The following is a 19589-nucleotide window of genomic DNA, read 5'->3' as shown; positions in this document are numbered from 1 at the left end:
AGCCGTCTGGCAGCCGGCAATGCTGGGTACAATGTTTGCTGGATGCATTATTGAAAATGAATCCTCAAAGTGACAGTGAGATGTGCAAGCCTAAGTTTCCCGGTGTGTAAATCGGGACAAATAAACCTTGCCTTGTCACTTTTCTGTCCAGTCCTGGTAGCAATGTGGATTAAATAAAGTCTGAACGCTCTCTAGATGAGCTATTCAGCCCAGGGTAATTCCTCTCCGAGTCCCACTCGGCAAAATTGCCCGTCAGCCTCGCCAATTCCTCTACACTCCCGGGTGCTCCCACGGAACCAGGGAAGGGGATGTCCTCCACCTCTCAAGCCTGTCCGACTGAGGAAAAACAGAAACAAGAGGGAGAGAGAGGAGGGAGGAGGTTGGTGGGGAGCATGGAGGTGCACGGACGCTGGTATGGAGTTGACAAAAGGGCTGGGGGACAAGGATAGAGGATGCCAGTGAAAGGATACGGGGGGCAGTGGGTACGGAGGGAATGAGAAAGATGGGGATCTCGTAGGGGGTGGGGGCTCTCCTCAGTATGAGGTCCGTGGGTCGCCCTGCGGCAAGGAGTCGAAGCTCCTAGCAGTGGCCTCCCCGGGAGGCCCCCCGAGGCTCGGAGTTGGGCTCCGGAGCAGGAGCCACTAGCCAGCGAATCGTGGAGGGGGTAGGGAGGGGGTATCCGCAGCCTGGGATTGGCCACCGCACCGCCGGCCGGTGACGCGAGGCGGGCGGGCCCCTTTGTGATGTCACAATCAGCTGTTTGAACGTTCCAATTTGTGCCGTGAGCCCAGCAGCGGCCGCACAGTCTCAAAGCCCCGCGGGCGAGCGCAGCAGCTGCGAGCTTCCGAGTCGGAGCCCCGCCGCCTCCCCGTCCAGCCCCCGCGATGCAGCCCGGCCTGTGATCAGCACCGACGCCGGAACGCTCCGCCGCACAACTACCTCAGAGCCACCCCGCCCGCCGCACCGCCCCCTCCCCCAGGTGAGTCCCCAACGGCTTCGGCCCAGGGGGTCCCGCGTCCGGAGACACGCCCCGCGGTCCCAGCTCCCGGGTCTTTGTTTCCGCCCGCAGCCGCCGGGCTGCATTCCCGTTTTTTGATTGGCTGCCGCAGGCCGGTAGACCGTGACGTCTCCATATTTGCATATGACATTGAGACGTCACCAAGGCCGCACCGCCCCCCGGCTCGGGTCGCTTGTCCTCCCCTGACCCAGTAGGCGCTGGGTCGGGGCTGGGCCCACGGGTGAGGGACGCAGAAAGGCAGCAAGACCGGAGGGGCCTCTGCAGTTTCCTAGGCTAACCCAGGTGTTAGGGGCAGGCCTCCGATCCCGGACTTTCTCCTTGCCTTCGCGCGGCGCTGCTGGGTCTAGGCTGTGGGGGAGGGGGGGCAGTCCTCAAGAGTTCGGGGGCAGTCCAGAGATCCAGCTCTAGGTCGTTGGGGCGGCACCAGATGGCGGAATACCCTCTCTCCAGCTCCAAGCTCTGCACCCCCCGGGGACAACCCTAACGTCTCCCTCATCCCTGTTCTCTGCCAAGCTTTAGCTGATGTCACTCCCAGCCCCCAAACAAGGGGTCTTAGACTCCTTTTCATGGAAGGAGAAACTGAGGCCCAGAGAGGGGAAGTTGATTACCGCAGGTCGAAGCCGATTAGAGTCATGCCTACCGAGTGAATGACAAATACATCCGCCACAGCACATGCCTGGTTGGAACTCAGTACAAGTAACAAGTTACACATCCTCCAACATTGGGCATTGACTCTACGTTAGGCTCAGTACCATCCGAATTCAATAGGGCTTTTAGGTCCCCTCATTCCTGGATCTTTTTCCAGGAGGTCTCTGTAGACAGGGTCCCCTTTTGTGGCCTTGACCCTCCCTCCGTACCTTGGAGTCCCAGAGCTCAATAAAATCACTGCCTCCCAGCTGTTTTGACCACAGAAAGGTGAGTCATTGGCTGCATCAGGGTGTCTCCACGGGCTGACGTAGGGGTGGGATGGAGGGTGAAGGTTCCCTCTGTTTGGCCCTTTCTTACCTTCCCAACCCCCAGCATGTCAGAAGGACTTGACCTGGCCTAGTGCTGGTGATGACGAGGCTTATGCTGCCCCTCTCTCTCTGCTGACAGAGAGGGGCAGGAGAAAAAAGTAGGAGAAGGAGAGCTTCCGGCTTGGGCCCCAGAGCCTGGGCCAAGAGTCCCATCCGAGCAGGCTTTGCTAAAGGACAGGGTGGGGTAGAGATGGCTTGGAGCTCAAGTGCTATTCTGGGCACAGCTGCTGTAGTTATTAAAGGGAATGGTTCTCCCTGGAGCAGGGCTGGGAATGTGAGAATCAGGAAGCTGGCAAAGATGGGAAAGAAAATCTGGGAGGCTCCCCGCACCGTGGTCGTGAGAGGGGGCGGGCACTGGTTGGCTGGTGCTGCTGTCATTCTTGGCTCTGTCACTTGCTGTGTGACTTCAGGCAGGGAGCTTCCCCCTACCGGGCCGCCTTTACCTCGATCTGGGGGTAATCAGAGGAGACCCACTGCAGGTTCTGCTGCACAGCGGCTGCTCTGGCAAATGCCTGGTGAATCTTGGTGTCAGGAACTCCAAGCCTTTTTACAGCTGGACAGAGGGGTTCTGAGGTTAGCAGTGACTTGGTTAAGTTCTGACTCCTCTCTGACCTTCCTAATCTTTCTTGCATCATTACATTTTGGCGTTTGTTTGCTGAGGCTTTCCTGACTGTGTATTCTCTGGACTCAATGTTTCATGCCCTGGGGCTCCACCTGCCTGGCTACGACCTACCTCTATGTCTTTGGATAGACTTATTTCCTTGGATTCTCAGGTTGTAAAATGGGCCAGATGAATATCATGGGCCTGCAACAGCTCTCAACTTCGCTTTCATCTTCTCACTGAAGTGGTAGGTCGTTGCAAGGAGGGTGTGCCTCATCAAGGCTCCAATCTTCCCTTCCTTCAGGAGGGGTGGAACTTTCTGGATTTCTGGTAACTGAGTCACTAATTCTCTGTGGCTAACAGATGGGTGGGGATATGTGGCTTGTGCTGGGCAGACACTAGTTGGGGGTGCCCAACCTTTTATAATCTCTGTAGGTCTTCCACCCACCCACCAGAGAAGCCAGCACCCAGGGAACACTTCCTTCTAGAGCCCAGTGTAGGTCTGCAAATGTGGAAAATACTCTGTTTATAGAGGTTGGATGATTCTGGTGGGAAGTGTGAAAACATACCCAAGGAATGGGAGAGGTAGCAGCAAGCATAAGAATACCTCGGGTGGCGGACACCTGGGTGGCTCAGTCAGTTAAGCATCTGCCTTTGGCTCGGGTCATGATCCCAGGGTCCTGGCATCAAGTCCTATATCCAGCTCCTTGCTCAATGGGGAGCCTGCTTCTCCCTCTCCCTGCCCTGTGCTCTATCACAAATAAATAAAAAAAATCTTAAAAAAAAAAAACAACCCCAAACCTCAGGAGGATTAGCAGTAAGTGTAGGATGCCTCCAGGGAATGGAAGAGTGGACATGCCCCCAGGGAGTTCTGCAGGAAGTGTGGAATGATGCCCAGAAGATGGTGACAAGTGTCTCAGTGGCAAAATGGTTGATCATCTTCAGGGGACAGATGTGGAGGCTCAAGTTTTGGGACATATCCAGGGGACTCCCAGCCAGGCCTAGTGCTAAGGTAGACTGAAGTGGGGAGGAGGACAGATCTCTAGCCGCTTCCTTGGTGTCTCCATTCCTGGAGCAGGGGTCTCCTTCCTGATTTTCATCCAGGCAAGGACTGATTTGAGGAGCTGGGTCCTGGTCCAATCCTCAGTGCTCATCCTTAAGGGCTCCTGAGGTCTGACAGGCCCCCCCTTCATCATCACCTCCCACTGACCTGCTGTTTTTCTGGGGCCAGCAACTTGATCTTCCTCCTAGCCAGGAATGCTGCCCTTGAGCAGGAGCTTAGGTATAGAGGGTGAGAGGGGGGAGGGCCCAAGGGAATAGGATCTTAGAACCTTGTCAGACAGACACAGTGAGAGCTGTGTAATCACATGGTAGCCGTTCTGTGGGATTTCTGCCAGCTAACACTCTTCAGGCCACACAGGCTCAAGTAGGTGCTCTTAATCTTTGGGATCAAGGAGTGATGTTAGGAAATCAGGATGAAAACTTCTTCCCAGGGGCACCTGGGTGGCTCAGTAGTTGAGTGTCTGTCTTCAGCCCAAATTGTGGTCTCAGGGTCCTGGGATCAAGCCCCACATGGGGCTCCCTGTTCAGCAGGAAGCCTGCTTCTCCCTCTCCCACTCCCCCTGCTTGTGTTCCCTCTCTCACTGTGTCTCTTCTGTCAAATAAATAAATAAAATCTTAAGAAAAAGAAAAAAGAAAAACTTCTTCTCAGAAAAATACTTTGGCCTCCAAATTAAAAATGCCTAATCTAAACTAATGTCTAATCCAGCAAAGGCAGTGGATTATAGTGGTTATGGGTGCTGCCTCTGGAATCTGACTGCATGGGTTTAAATCCAACCTCTGTGTCTTATTAACTGTGAGATTTTGTGCAAGTTACCTTACCTCCTGGAGCCTCAGTTTCTTTACCTGTAAAAAAGGGATAATAATTAGACCTACTTCCTAGAGTTGTTGTGAGAAATACCTGTGGTGATATAGGTAAAGTGCTTAGTACAATACCTAGCACATGAATGTTAGCTATAGTATGACGATGATAATAAGTAATTGCAGTACTGGACAGTTTCTTCCTTGCTTAGAGAACTTTGAGGTCCAGCTGGGATGTCCAGGCCTCTGGAGACCTTTCCTGATAGAATGTGGTCTTATCTATCACTCCTTCCATGTCCCTAGAGGGGGCAATAATTTTAATAACTACTAGTAGATTGGTTTACTGAATGCTTACTCTGTGCCTGAGTATGACTGGAAGCACTTTGTGTTTGGTTCATTTAATTCTTATTAGAGCCCAGAGGAGGATACTATTATTAGCTCATGGAATTCCTGTAAGGGCCCAGAGGAAGGTATTTTATCATTGACACTTGACAGATGAGAAAACTAAAGCACAGAGAAGTTAAATAACTTGCTAAGATCACACAGAAAACAGAAAAGGCTGAAAGCAGACGGACTTACCAGAACGTGCACACACCGCAGAGCTTCCCCACAAATCCCTTGTACTGGGTGGGATCCTGAGCGGAGCTGGGAGTCAGGGGTAGTCGACTAAAGTCAGTGGGGGTTCTTGACTGCTTCTGTGCACCTCCCAGGTTTCTACACTGCCGGAGGACGCCCCCGCCTGAGGCCTTTTCATCCTAGGCCATGTTCCAGCGCCTCACCAGCCTCTTCTTCAGTACTCCACCTCCCCCCGAGGACCCCGAATGCCCCCGAGCCTTCGTCTCCGAGGAAGATGAAGTGGACGGCTGGCTCATCATTGACCTGCCGGGTGAGACCTGGGTCAGGACTCTGATTCCTGGGCCTGTGGCAGGCGGCCGAGCTGCGGAGGGGAGGGGAGCTGCTAAGGGACTAGGGAGTTCCTCCAGCCTACTGGGCAAATGGGGTCTAGACAGTGACACTGAAGGCAGGGGAACAGGGCCCCATCCCATTACAAGCCCGGGCGGTCTCCTTGGCAGCGCAGCGTTGGGGCCCACACCTCACGTGCCCTAGGGCAGCTAGTCGAGACTCCTGGCCCGTGGGTGCCCCGTGGGCGCGGCGGGCGGGGCTGCGGGTCTGACTAACGATGCCCTTTTTCTCCCCGCCCCATTGTGTCCGGTGTGTGTGTGTCCCTCCCCGCTGCGCCCCCTCCTCCGCATGGCTCCCCCTCCCGCGCCCCGTAGACAGCTACGCGGCTCCACCTAGCCCCGGGGCCGCCGCTGCCCCCGCAGGCCGCCCCCCGCCCGCGCCCTCCTTGATGGACGAGAGCTGGTTTGTTACCCCTCCCGCCTGTTTTACTGCAGAGGGGCCCGGACTCGGGCCCGCCCGCCTCCAGAGCAGCCCCCTGGAGGATCTCCTCATCGAGCACCCCAGCATGTCCGTTTACGTCACCGGCAGCACCATAGTGCTGGAGCCTGGGCCCCCTTCCCCGCACCCCGACGCTGCCCTGCCTGACGGCGACCTTAGCGAAGGGTGAGCGGGCCGGGGACGTGGCCGCGAGACCTGGCTAGAGACTGGGGAGCAAGCCCAGGAGCCCGCCCCGTACGGAAGGGGCTGAGCCTTTAGAGGCGTGTCTTCGTGGCCGGGGGCGGGGACAAGGCTCGGAGCGGGCCTGAGGGTAAAGGGGCGGAGCCTTAAGAGGGGGCGAGGCCTGGCTTCGTGGCCCGGGCGGGGCCTGGGAGAGAGAGCTCGGAGGCTTGGGGCTGGTTTGGCCGAGGGGCGTGGCGGAGCGCCAAAGGGGTGGGGCTTTCAGAGGCTGGCACGCAAGGTTAGAACCGAATTGGAAGTGGGGACTGAGCCTTCCCTGGAGTCCGGTTTACCTGTCACGGGGTTTAGAACTGAGGAGGCATCTTCAGGTTGGCTCGGAAGAAGGGCGGGGCCATAAGCCCACAGGAAGGGCACTGGGCGCCCTGCTAAGAGCAGAGACAGTATTGCGCCAGGGCAAGGGTGCGGGAACTGGGTGGGCGGAGTGTCCGGCCCTGACCGAGCCCTGCTCTGTCCCCGCAGGGAGTTGGCGCCCGCCCGCCGCGAGCCCCGGGCCCTGCACCACGCCGCCGCCGCCCCTCTGCCGGCGCGGGCTGCACTGCTGGAGAAGGCAGGCCAGGCGCGGCGGCTGCAGCGGGCCCGGCAGCGGGCCGAGCGCCACGCGCTGAGCGCCAAGGTGGTGCAGCGGCAGAACCGCGCCCGCGAGAGCCGTTCGCGCCGGCCCAAGCACCAGGGCAGCTTCGTCTACCAGCCGTGCCAGCGCCAGTTCAACTACTGAGGGTCCTCCGGCCGAGCCACAGACCCCTCGCCGACTCCCGACCCCTGTCGGGTCCCTCTGCCGCAGCCAGTGTGTTGCTCGAGGAGCGCCCGCAGCCCACCTGGGTTGGACACTGCAACCTCCCTCCTCCTCAAGTGAGGTGGGGTGCTAGTCCCTCTCCCCCCACCTCGATTTTCCCACCTCTGATCCGACTCTGAACCCCCTCCTTTCCTTCACCCTACGACCCCATACCTGGCATTTAATCCTCCATGTCCTTCCTCCTTGACACTCCATCTTTCCTTCCTTCTCTGGTCCCTGCCCCCATCTCTGCCTTGACATTCCCCTTCATCCTTGCCCCCCGGTCCTGTACCTCTGGCCCACTCTTCCTTCCGCTAGCCTCTTCTCCCACATGTAGCTCTTTAACCTGCCTTCAAGCCCCACTTTACAAGCCTCACCCTATCTCATGTTTGGCACTATGCTCACTCCTGCTCCCTTATTCATTCCCAGTAATTCCCTCCCAAATGGATGGGGGAGTGGACGCTGAGACCAAAGGGTTCTGCCTTTAGTCTCCTCCTTCCCTCTCCCCTTGGAGTTTTTTAGGCCTGGAAAGGTAAAGTATGTGGAACAGGACTGTGAGATGTGAGTTAAAGGGAGAAGGTGGAGGGAACTGAGGGAAAGAGGCAGCCTACTGGAAATGCAGACAGGACATACAGGTTGAGAAGCTGTAGGGAGCAGGGCACTGCACCATGGGAACTGGCACTGTGCTTGCTCAGAGAGGCCAAGCCCTCCTCTTGGGTTTGAGCCTGAAGTCTGCCCCCACTTCCCTTGCCTAGAATCCTACTTTCCAAATCTCTTCCAGAAATCCACCCCTCTGCACTCCCCTTAGTCTGAAGGGCTTAATATCTTGTTGCCCTACCCTCAACATGTCACCCCAGGGGTAGAGGCTGGGCAAGGCCCTGCCATCCTGACCATCTGTTCACATGCCCAAGGTGCTAGAACTAGTTTAGGAGAGATGCAAGCCAGAGGGCTTCTAGGCAGGTAAAGTGCACACCCCAGAGTAAGAAAGCAGAACGATACTGGGGAGGACAAGCTGTGGGGTGAAGCCATCCCAAGACTAACAGCTCAGCCTTCATGTTGCCTCTGGCCTTGTATTTCACACTCTACCTAGGATGACTAATAAAAACACTCCTGGGTAGGAAGCCAGGAGCCCCACTGGCCCAACCCCCAAATAGTTCCTATCCAGGGTCGGGGCCTCTGGGGAGCCTCTCATTTCCTCCCCCAGGGCTCTTCCTTTCTAGTCTGATGGGGAGAAATGGTTGCCCTATGGTTCCCCTTGCCCTCTCCTCCAGTTAAGTAGCTGGAGGAGGGAACCTGGGTGAGAATTCCTGGGTGAGGCAAGAGGGGACACAGGCAGACAGTGTTGCCCTTCTTGTGGCGGGAGTGAATTTTGGGCTCAGACACCAGCAACAGCTTCTTGGGATACCCCGAGTTGCTTCCCTTTTCCTCTAACTGTCCTCTTCTAGTGTGTGCTCTTTCTCCCTTGAAACTTTTAAGATTTCCTGTTACATACTAACATCGGTCTTCCCCTCACTCCAATTCCAGGTTTCTTGGCCTCACCGCCAAGCTGAGGCTTGGTGGGAAAACTGCGATCCCATGAGGGTTAAGGTAGTTGCCCTCCCTGATCCTATAGCCCCAAGCCTCAGGTTGGGTATATGGATAAAGGAGCGGGGTAGCCCCATGGTTGCTGGGATGGGGACAGAGGAAGTTCCAGTTGGGGTCTCCTATTCAAGAGAGTAAACCAAATCTACAGTAAAGGCAGATCAAAGTCCCTGCACCAGTCCACTAGTGCCCCGGTAGTTGATAACCTTGCTCCTCTGGCCAAGGTTCTCCTGCAGTTATAGCCTGGTTGGTTTTATTCTTCCAGCTACCCTGTGGTCACTTCACAGCCAGTTAGGGTCTTCAGCACTTCTGAGAGCTGAACCTCCCTCCCACTCTTCCTGCCTACTCCTCTGCTGCCAGCTGGGGCATAGGCTCAGTCCTGGGCAGTCCCCATGATCCTTCTGGGTGGGGGGGAGTGAGTTATAGGGCATTTGGTTCAAATTTCAAAGGCCCCTTCCTTACCTGTATTTCTGGAGGCAACTGTAGTTCTAGAACCCTGCAGTCTCACCACCTGGCTGGTTGTAAGGCTCATGTGTTTTTGTACTTTCCTATAGATTCTGTAGCATTTGAGTGTATAGATTTCTAAGAACCAATCTACTCAGTCTCCTGCTAGTCTGACTCCTGAAGCATCAGACCTCGTCATACTGTATTGACTGTGTATGTGCCTTTCACCTTGAGCATGCTTCAGGATTTTCTTTTTTTTTAAACCACAGAACTTGAATACATGAGGGAACCTGAATTCACAAAGTCCTATGCAACCTTAGACAGGAGGGGGTGAGAGAGTCTGTCTTGACTGATGTTTTCAGAGACTGTGGAGTAGTTTGTATTAGTTGATGTCAATACTACCAGCACTTTGCCAAAACTGAGTATGTCAGAGGGACCCCTGTTTCTAGAGTGAGACCCAAGACATCAAAGGGCGACTTACAGTAATTCCCCAATATGTCTGTGTGCTCCCTTCAAGCTGGCTGTCACTTTCCAGCTTTTGCCAGTTTGGCCCCAACAGGGTACCAAGTGTGTATGAATGCAGTTTGCTGCTGTTTTGGGGTATGCCTGCTCCCTAACCCCCACCTGGAACCCTGATCAATTTGTTCTGACCTATAATGTCTTAGGTGCAACAGGGACCCCACTAGAGCTCTTGGATGTCTTCTCAGATCCATGGGGCTTTAATGTGAGGGGACTGAATGCAGACACACCGGAGCCCCTTGTATCTTCCCTCTTTCCCTGCCACCTAGTTCCACATGGAACCAACAAGCTGAGTGTATCCCTCTTAGGTGTTTTGTGTTGAGACTGACTGAAATGAGAAGACTGTGGTTGACCATGTTGTGACATGTTGACAGACTCAAGGACATAACCACCTCAATCCAGTCATGTGGCATGCCTGTGTATGTGTATAACAGGATTCTGATTGTTAGGTTTTAATGTTATTCCTCTATGGGAGAAAAAAAAATTAATATAAAGAAAAACAAATAAAAATCTATTTAAAGCACATTATGCTTTCTGTCTGAGTAGAGCTAACATAGAAGAAGCACTTTGCAATCTCAAGCATAATATTGGCACAGGGATTTAGGCTGGCTTTGGTTCTGCTTGTGTGTCATACAGACACAGAAAGAATAGGGAAGATAGGCTTGTTGGGAATAGAGCCAGACAATTGTGGGGTCTGATTCATCAATAACTACTATTAGAGGATCCTTATAACCCAAGACATACATAAAGGCAGCTGAAACAGAGATGAGAATGAGAGCAGGACCGAGACTTACTAATCCTTTTGGTCTCAGGTATTAGGTTCTGGCAAGGTCAAGAAGACTCTGCAGGGGAAGGGACGGACTCTGTGTCTAGCTGTAGAAGATACAGCTGAGGCTGAGGCCCAGACCAAGACAAGGACAGAGCCCCAAGCATCAGAGTCTCCTGAAGGTTGGGAGTAGGGTGGGGGCAGAAGCAGCAGGTTTAGAGACTATAATTTTTAGGTAGGAATTGAGCAAGGAAAGGGGAAAACCCAGGCATGTTGATGAGAAACCAGCCCCAAAGCCTGGTACAGATGAGAAATAGCGTACCCAAAGGGTAGAAAGTAGTGGACATCTTTGAAGTATATAAAGTATGTAACACAAAATGACCACTTCTGTGTGGGAACTGCCTGAAAATCAGACTGAAAATGGAAAGCTGACCTGAAGTGGGCAAGACACTTGATGCTGTTACAAAGAATCTGGCTGTCTGTCTGGGCTTATCTCTCAAATGGAGAAACATTTTGTACACAGAGAATCAGATGTACAAGGTGGAGACAAAGTACATCTGGGTTACTGATGGCTTCCTGTCCCTAGAAAATCCTGGGTGGTCTTTGATCCCAAGTTGATTCTGTTATTTGCAACCAAAACAATTTGACCTTCATTTATCAAGTGCCAGGTACAGTGCTGAAAGGGCTAGTTTCTTCAAAGCAGGTAGAGTAAGGACAAGGTGTGGGATTCTAATTTACAAAGAAGGCTGATCCTATTCCTTTATGGTCTAAAAAAAGAGCATGCTCACCAAATAATCCCTTACCAATAACATACATTAATTTTCTAAGACAATGACATTTATTTAACACATTCAGTATTTCACATTGTACAAACCTTAGATTCTCTTTATTCACTGGTCCATTTCTACAACAAATACATCCAAAACACTATATAATAAAATTATTTACATTTCCAAATGAAAAGATTCCTTTAGCTCCCACTACTGCTATTCACACACATAACTTCCACAGCACAATACATCATTAGAATATCTAAAAATGCTCACCCTGTACTCTAGGCTGCTTAGGAAATATGAAAACTAATAACATAATCGCATTAGCTCCTCTCAATACATGGCAACATTTTAGAAACCTTGAACTTCATCTTGTAACACCAAAAGGTTCAACAACTCTGCTTACCCCATTGCACTTTACAAAATAGGTTGCAAGGACTAGGAAAAGGGCCACATTATTAAAATGACTAGCTGTACAGAAATGGATTTTAAAAAGTCACAGCTCAAAATTGCTTTTTGTAAAATTCACACACATTTACAAGGATCAAGTCGCCGTCCAGCTTGTTTACTTGGATTTTCTCCGCTTGGACTGCACCGCGCTGGTTATGTCTGTTGGGGGAAGGAAGGACACGCTCAGTTGAGACAACTCTTTACGGCAGTGATGTTTTAGGCAGTCCACAAGAAGCAGGGCTGGCCCCGCTGGACTCTGAATAAATCAAAGGGCCTCAAAAGGAGCACTCGGCATGGAGAGGGTCTCAGACTTCTATGGAAATAAGGCCTGGCTCTGTATACTAGGGCCTGGCAATCGGGAAGTCTGATACAGGTGGTGGGAGATGAAGCACACATACCCAGTCGGAAAAAGTGGCAGGGTAGGGAGAGCATCTTGAGCTGGGCAATTAACCCTACAGCCTCCATCACCAGCTCTTATCACTCAGTGAAATGACAGAGAGACGGAATACTTTTGTGAGAAATCAGTAAGTCTTGCTACAGGTAAGTGAGTAAATTGTGCCAGAGTGCAAAAAAATGGCCTCTGGACCTTTTGGAATCAAGCCATCATTTTGTAGTAAGTGACTCTTTTTGCCTTACTATTGTCAAGCCTCTAAATAACATGACCATGACCTATGGTCAACAAGTATCTATTATGGTCTAGCCAGGAATATCAAGGCTGTGGATACATATAGGCATAGAAACAATTCAGAGAAAGCCACAGCCTGCTCTGAGCCCAGGTGAGCCTGTGGGCTTCATGGAAGAGGTGGGGAACTGAATAACTTAGACGCAGAATAACAGTGGCATAAATTGAACAAGTGTGTTTTAACTCCTTTACTTCCTCTTATCGTAGTGTCTTCAATCAACTCAATCTTATTCCATATTTAAGCCATGTTTTCACATGGGGCACCTGGGTGGTGCAGTCAGTTGAGCATCTGATTCTTGATTTTGGCTCAGGTCATGATCTTGGGGTCTTAAGATAGAGCCCCAAGTCTGGCTCCACATTAGGCACGGGGTCTGCTTGAGTTTCTCTCTCCCTCTCCCTCTGCCCCCCCTGTACTCTCGCTCTAAAAGAAATAAACCTTGAAAAAGAAAACCTTCCTCACAAAAGTCTTCTATAGCAGGGTATAGTGAATAGCTTGCAGCTCTCCAAATGTAAACAATTCTTTAAAATCTTCTATTGATCTTGGGACACCTAGGTGTCTCTGTCAGTTAAGTGTCTTCCTTCAGCTTGGGTCATGACCCCAGGGTCTTGGGATCTAGATCTGAATCAGGCTCCTTGCTTGGTGGGGAATTTGCTCCCCCCCGCCGCCCACCTACTGCTCCGCCTGTCTGTAGTCTCTCTTACTCCGTCAAATAAATAAAATCTTTAAACAAAAAATGTTCTATTGATGTTAAAAATTCACTCTCATTCTTCAAGCTGTTCCATAGATCTTTTGGCTTTAATAAGAAATCAAAGTTTTAAAATTACTTCCTGTCAGAGAGAAAATATTTTCTAACACGGTAATATGTAAGATGAATCAGTTTTATTGGTTTCTGGAAACAGGCTAAATTTTCTGATGCTGCATTTTAGGTTCAGTGTTCTAAGCAATCTTTTCTCTTTTGTATCATATTTTCAAAGTCCAAACTTATGATGTAGAAGCAAAAAGCAAAAATGTTACTATTAGCTATACTAATTGCTAAGAAGGTCTCAATGACTTTCCAAGAAGTGACCAGCACAATATTTTTGGACTTCTATTGGTATAAATTTCAGTATATTTATCTTCTTGCTGGAAGGTCATGTTGCTTGTGCCATGTGGTAAAGGAATCAGTTGCTCTCTGATTTATTCCTTAGTCTTTTGCTAATCAGATGACAGTCTGACAGCATGTGGAAAAGGTTCTTTAATTTCGTATAAATCAAGAGTTTCACACACCCCAAAGTTCCCTATGATCAACTCGCTAGTCCAACTCTCAAGTTTCATTTTCACTGTAGTAAATTTATCATTTGAGTAAAAATATATAGAGTTGTGTCTTTTTTTTTTTTAAAGTAGGCTCCCTACCCAGTACAGAGCCCAACGCAGGACTTGAACTCACAACCCTGAGATCAAGATCTGAGCTGAGACCAGAGTAGGAACTCAGCCAACTGAGCCACACAGGGGCCTCTACACAATTCTGTCTTGAGTGTTCATCCTTAGAGAGGTATCTGTTAATTAGGCCAACTTTGGGAGCTTCTTCTTTGTTGTGATATGAAGGACTGAGTGCTGTGTCTGAGAAACACCTCTGTGGCTGGGAAAACAGGTAAGAAGGGGAAGGGTGGAGAAGTAACCTCAGGCTCTCCCTCCTCCTCCTCTTTGCTTGCTTTCTCCCATCTGTCACTGCTTCATAGCACCCGATGATCTGGCAGACTGACTATGCTTCTGCGGACCAATCAATGAGTGGGACCACGAGTAAACAAATGTTTTGTGTTAGAAACTTCAGAAAAATAATCTTTTAGATACCAGGGTTAGAGGTGAGAAAGATGGTGTAGAGTGTGCTTTTACACTTCCATGAAGAAAAAAAAACTGCATCGGCCTGATACTGAAGCCTCTTATCACCTTCCCTGGATAAATCTAGGCAATCTGGGTCATAGGGCAATGTCACTTTTGATGTCTTTATAAATCTGTCTGAGAAGGTGAGTTTTTTTGTTTCTGTAGTTCAATTTTATACTTCCTCCAAAACATTACCACTTTTATTACTCCACTGAATACAGTAAGAGAATCCAGAGGTAAACTCTTTAAGGTAAGGAATTCTAGGGAAGTAATGAAGTGGCTGATGGTACATGCAGGGTATACATCAGGTCTGTTCCTAAGGATGCCTAAATTCTCTAACTCTGCATAATCCTACCCCCAAGACCCCATAACCAAAACCATACAAGCAAAATAAAAATTACGTACATTGTTGAAAAATCCTGTTTTTTAAACCATCAAAGATTTTACAAGTTAATGTCTTCACAGATATAAAGGTAGTTCAAAAGCTAACAGTAACACCCTTTATATTAATATTTTGAACCAACTACATGGTAAAGAATTGGGTCAGTAACAGTCTTTCAGATGGCTGTCCATACATATCCTTGGAGAACATTTACCTTATAATTTGATATGGGCATTTTCTCCCCCTGATTGCCTCATTTTGACTGTAAGTATATTTGGCCAAACCTATGGCGCAAGGGTCTACTAAATCTGTTATTTGGAGTTTACCTTTCAAGGAGTTTTAGAAAATGACCTTGGCCTTGCTCACTTCATATGTTTTTTACTGTTCTACTTCCAGCCAAGATTTCTATTTTTTGCAAAAAAAAAATTCTGAACATCTTTCAAAATTTTCATGCCTAATTTCTGAATGATGATGCTACAAGAGTATAGTCTCAGGCAGTTACTGTTCAGGGTTTTCTCCCATATCATGCTTATTTGTATTTCCATAGTAACACTTCCATTTTAAGAATGTCTGTTTTTTAAGATCATTGCTTCTCATGTCACAGGCTGAGAGTACGGTAGGGCTATCACCCCACTTTGCTGTCAGAGGCATCTTAAGGCACTTCAGGGATACCCACCGCTGCTGCTCTGCTCTGCTATAGGTTGCTCTGAACCTCCTTCATATTAGCATATTTTCCCTGGTTTCAAACTTAGGCATTGAAACCCATTTTTAACTACCGATCTTTTATCCCAGTTGAAAGCAGTTTTTTTTTTTAATTTTTTTTTTTTTAAGATTTTATGTATTTACCTGACAGAGAGAAATCACAAGCAGATGGAGAGGCAGGCAGAGAGAGAGAGGGAAGCAGGCTCCCCACCGAGCAGAGAGCCCGATGCGGGACTCGATCCCAGGACCCTGAGATCATGACCCGAGCCGAAGGCAGCGGCCCAACCCACTGAGCCACCCAGGCGCCCCTCCCAGTTGAAAATATAACCTAAAACCTATGATAAACAGAAGAGTAAATAAAGATAAATAAATAAAGATAAGCAAGACAAACCATTTCTGTGTTAATAGGGAACACATCATGTCAGGAAGTAGAACTACTCGTTTGCGTTTTTATAACAACACACCTGATTAAGTCCAGTTTTAAAAAGATGCTCATTGATTGGTGGGAGCCAATTTTTGTGTCTTTAACTAAAAGTGGGGTAGGGGGAACCCAACAACCAAAACCAAAACAACAGAGAATGACCTATCATCCATGTGGACCTCCCTGGACTCGCCCAGAAATCTGTCCCACCTGCTCCCATTTGGCAGTATAGTAAGCCTTGGCCAGCATGACGTAAGCAAACTCTGTTCTCCCAGCAGGAGCATGGTTAATGTCACTGGTTCTCTGACAATACAAATGTACCATACTTTTCATTAAAAACTGCTCATAGGGTGCCTGGGTGGCTCAGTGGGTTAAGCCGCTGCCTTCAGCTCGGGTCATGATCTCAGGGTCCTGGGATTGAGTCCCGCGTCGGGCTCTCTGCTCAGCAGGGAGCCTGCTTCCCTTCCTCTCTCTCTGCCTGCCTCTCTGCCTACTTGTGATCTCTCTCTGTCAAATAAATAAATAAAATCTTAAAAAAAAAAAAAACAACTGCTCATATTTCTCTGCTTTCAAGATGCTCTGATTTTGTCTGTGCATATATAACCCGAACTATATGAACACAAAAAGGCAAACCTTTTTCTCGCCTCAAAACTTTAAGAAGTATTGTTGCTGCAGAAAGATGTTTAGGTACCCAGCACTACTATGTCTCCAAATTTGATTTGCGTAGATTTTGGAAACCACCTTGATATTTTATGATCACTCCCTGGTATGGATTCAAATATGATCACAAAAAGTTATTTTATGACCGGTTCAGAGTTCTGGATACAGCATAGCATATTGCATAGCAAATAATAATGCACATTTATTCTTTAATCTGGATCCAAGAGCTCTAACACTTAAAAATAAAAACAGCTATAGCACTCACTTTGGATTTAAAAGGTAACTTACTCTAAGAGTTAAGAACTGACAGCCTGAGGGCTTGAGGCTGATGTGGAGATCTGTACATGACTATGATTCCTGGGGTTTGGGGAAAGCTCTGACATCCTTTCAGTAGACACTTACCTGCCCCCAAGCAAAATCACAAAGCTTTCAAGTCATTAGGGCTTTGCAGAAGCCACTTGTTAAGCCTCAGAGCAGGGATGGGGCAGGTATTACAACATGACCACCACCACCAAGGGACAATGTCCAGTTTAAGCGTACAAGCCTATTCCCCACCCCTTTCTAAAACAGGTTTCAGCTTTCCATCTTTCCTTGGCTGGCAGTTCCCTACAGACTGGCTCTAATTTGGGCTTCTCTTCTTAACTGTCCCAGCTGCTCCTGTGATTAATTCTTCCTAGTGCACTGTAAATGACACCCTTATTACCTCGAGGGTCTGGGCTCAGGTGAAGTTTCCAAAAATCTGGTATGTGACTTCTCTAAAGACCAACACTTGTTTCCTGCCACCCCCCCACTTGTTTCCTGCTTTAAATGTAATCAAACACCATATTCTACAGCCTAGAAGACCTTGATTCTTTGGGAAGGTGAAGGGCCAAAAGAATACACATAATTGAGGGGAAGCAGATTTTCCCACGGAACTCCAGGAATCTTCCCTTTGGTGGTCTAAATTTAGTATTCAATATACTGAAAGGAGTGCTTCTAAACAAATCTCTGACTTGGAGAGATTCCCAGGGAGAATGAAGAAAGTAGCTGGTTCCTTTTCTGCATTAAAGTGGGGATACCTAAGAGGACCCTGCCTGTGGTTTATACAGGATGCCTGAAAAGGAAAGGAGACCCTTCCTCTCTGATGGACTGAGATAAGGTAACTTCTACACCTCTACCTCTCTGTGATCTGTGCACCTGTGGCATACTCCCAGGGGCTCTTGTGAGGATTCGTGAAATTCTCGCCCAGAAGCACAACCTGCCAATGACAGCTGAGTTCCCAGGTCAGTGTCTGGTGTTGGTGCACAGAGCCTGCCCTCATCTTCAGGCTGGCATCCCAATAGTACTTGACTGTTTCTCAGCACCCCTGCCGATATCAGGCACTTAGCCATGATCCCAGCTCTTGCCTAATGTGAGCTACTTAAGCTCAGCACATTTCCTGAGGAGATGAAGTATCATACCCTTCCCTCAGATCTGGGCCTTTGCACATGCTGTTCCTTTTGCCTAGAATATTTCATTCAACTCCCATAGCCTGCATAATGCCTTCTCATTCTTCAGCTCGCTTAAACATCATTTTCTCCAGAAAGCCTTCTCTGATTTGGCAGAGGAGCACAGCATCCCAGCTAGATGCTCCTACAGTACCATGTAATTTTGCTATCACAACATTTAACATTTAACACATACTATTAGTCTTTTTGGCTGGCAAATAATTGATATGATGAAGACAGAGACACTGTCTTTTCACTATTATATCCCCAGGGCCTGGCATGTGTTAAGTACTTAACATATATTTGATAGACAATTATTAATAATTACTGATTATATATCTCTTTGCCTGAGGCACCATACTAGGTACCAAGGATATGATGATGAGCAAAGCCAGACAACTCCTATCCCAGCAGAGTGCATAGATTAATTACCTGTCATGTAAATAGACATAAATTTACAACTGTGACGTTATAAAGGAGAACATGGTGCTATGATTTCTCATAGCAGTGACCAGGGAGCTAGGTAGACAGAGTAGGAAGTTCGTGAGGAGAAGAGAAGGAAGAGGGAAGAACACTCCCTGCAATGGGTGTAACATACACACAGACTCTTGACAAGGGATAAGAGTAGCATGTCTGAGTTGCTGAGGGAACTCAAATGAGGCTGGGAGATGCTGACAGAGACCAGACCACACAGAACCTTGTTGGTGCTTTTAGACTTTAATCCTAATTACAATGCGAATCACTGAAGGGCTTTAAGCTACAGTAGCAATGAAGATGGGGCAAAGTGGATGAATTCGGGCCACTTGAGACAAAAGCAGCAGCTTTCTGTGATGATATGAGGGATGTGAGGATGAGGGAGAGGTGCCAAGGAGGGGGTGCCCAATGGACAGATAGTGGTACCATTCCCTAAGGTGGGGAACACTGGCAAATGGCCTGCCATTGTGGGTGAAATCGGACATGTTGAATATTTGAAGTCCTGGTAAGGTTGTACATGCAGTTGTCTATGATTTCTAGAGGTCTGTACTAGAAATACAAATTCATGAGTTGTCTGTGAAAAGTTGTAACTAAGAAAGTGAGGCATGAGTGAGATCGGTTGGGGAGAGAAGAGCTGGAGACAAAGGGTGAGTCAGGATTGAAGTATGAGGAAAGCCAACATCTAATATCTGTGTACTGAGGTTGAGAAGGAAGAGTCAGAGAGGTAGAGAGAAAACTTTCAAGAGCTCTAGGTCAGAGAAGCCAAGGACAGTGAATTCAAAAAGGAGACATCGGTCAATACAGGAGAGAAAACTGATAGTGTAAGGTTCTCGACAAGGTTAGAGAAGATGGTATCAAGGGGGCATATGGAGGAACTGGCCTTAGACTTGAGGAGGACAGCTGCTCTATTATGGTAGGAGCAAAGGAGGATCCTGGTAGATTTATGTCTTGGTAGCAAGAGCTGAAGCAGTTTTACTTTCTCTGTGAAGAGGTGAGAATCTCTGCTGGCAGGGATAGAAAGTAGAGAGAGAAAGTAGAGTCCAGAGGAGTGGAAAAGAGAGTTGATCGCAGAAAGATGGCTAGGCCATACTGAGGATCTATGTGAAGTGGTGATCATGAATCAATCTGCCCTGCTAGGTTCCTTTTCTTCCCCAATGGTGCTTGCTGCGATGTATACACACAGAAAACACATAGGTAAATGAACTAAGGAAGGACAAAGAGTAGAAGTCAAAGTAAAAGAAGCAAAGATGAAAGACAAAGTCCTCTGCTGTGGTGGTAAAGACCCCATTCTTCTATGTGACCCATAATGGCACCAACCCCCCACTGCTAACCTTTAGTAGAGCTGGAGGCTGAAGCAGGCCGAGAGGATCGCTTGCGATGTCCATTTTCCACACTTTCAGAAGCCACAGTTGGCTCTTCAGTTCGGGAGTTTCTTCTGCTTGGGGTTTTGGACTTTTCAATGATCTCTTTGGGCTCACTGCTGACAAAGGGAAGCACAAA

General features: G+C 48.8%; 2 protein-coding genes across 13 annotated transcripts in view; one reads left to right on the top strand and one right to left on the bottom strand.

Moving 5' to 3' along the window:
• Nucleotides 1-768: 768 nt before the first annotated feature.
• On the top strand, nucleotides 769-9977 carry TP53INP2 (tumor protein p53 inducible nuclear protein 2). Of its 5 annotated transcripts, none has more exons than XM_032350897.1 (5): nucleotides 772-979; nucleotides 1824-1933; nucleotides 5206-5381; nucleotides 5773-6061; nucleotides 6596-9977. In XM_032350897.1, exons 3-5 carry the CDS (start codon nucleotides 5258-5260, stop codon nucleotides 6849-6851), a joined length of 669 nt encoding a protein of 222 aa, XP_032206788.1. In that variant the 5' UTR covers nucleotides 772-979; nucleotides 1824-1933; nucleotides 5206-5257; the 3' UTR covers nucleotides 6852-9977. The 5 variants fall into 5 exon arrangements, with proteins under 5 accessions (XP_032206792.1, XP_032206788.1, XP_032206787.1 ...); XM_032350900.1 differs by lacking the exon at nucleotides 772-979 and adding an exon at nucleotides 1164-1238; XM_032350899.1 differs by lacking the exon at nucleotides 772-979 and adding an exon at nucleotides 1184-1300.
• Nucleotides 9978-11036: 1059 nt separating this feature from the next.
• The window catches only part of NCOA6 (nuclear receptor coactivator 6), a 106541-nt gene continuing 97988 nt past the window's right edge, over nucleotides 11037-19589 (bottom strand). For 7 of the 8 annotated variants that reach the window (XM_032350887.1, XM_032350895.1, XM_032350892.1 and 4 more), the window contains 2 exons: nucleotides 19421-19569; nucleotides 11037-11600 (listed from right to left, as the gene is read on the bottom strand). In XM_032350887.1, coding sequence (XP_032206778.1) covers nucleotides 11557-11600; nucleotides 19421-19569 — 193 coding nt within the window. In that variant the 3' untranslated portion in view covers nucleotides 11037-11556. The remainder of the gene's footprint in view (nucleotides 11601-19420; nucleotides 19570-19589) is intronic. The other variant, XM_032350891.1, reaches the window with a different exon arrangement.

Source organism: Mustela erminea, chromosome 7, assembly GCF_009829155.1.
Source record: "Mustela erminea isolate mMusErm1 chromosome 7, mMusErm1.Pri, whole genome shotgun sequence".
Taxonomy (NCBI): Eukaryota; Metazoa; Chordata; class Mammalia; order Carnivora; family Mustelidae; genus Mustela; species Mustela erminea.
The sequence above is the reverse complement of the archived record's forward strand: the minus strand, read 5'-3'. Positions and strand labels throughout refer to the sequence as shown.

Bases quoted from the DNA above. Each gene is read 5' to 3' on its own strand.
- TP53INP2 (XM_032350896.1), top strand. From the start codon at position 5,258: ATGTTCCAGCGCCTCACCAGCCTCTTCTTCAGTACTCCACCTCCCCCC. The intron at 5,382-5,772 runs GTGAGACCTGGG...CGCGCCCCGTAG, and splicing joins GCTCATCATTGACCTGCCGG to ACAGCTACGCGGCTCCACCT. The intron at 6,062-6,595 runs GTGAGCGGGCCG...CTGTCCCCGCAG, and splicing joins GACGGCGACCTTAGCGAAGG to GGAGTTGGCGCCCGCCCGCC.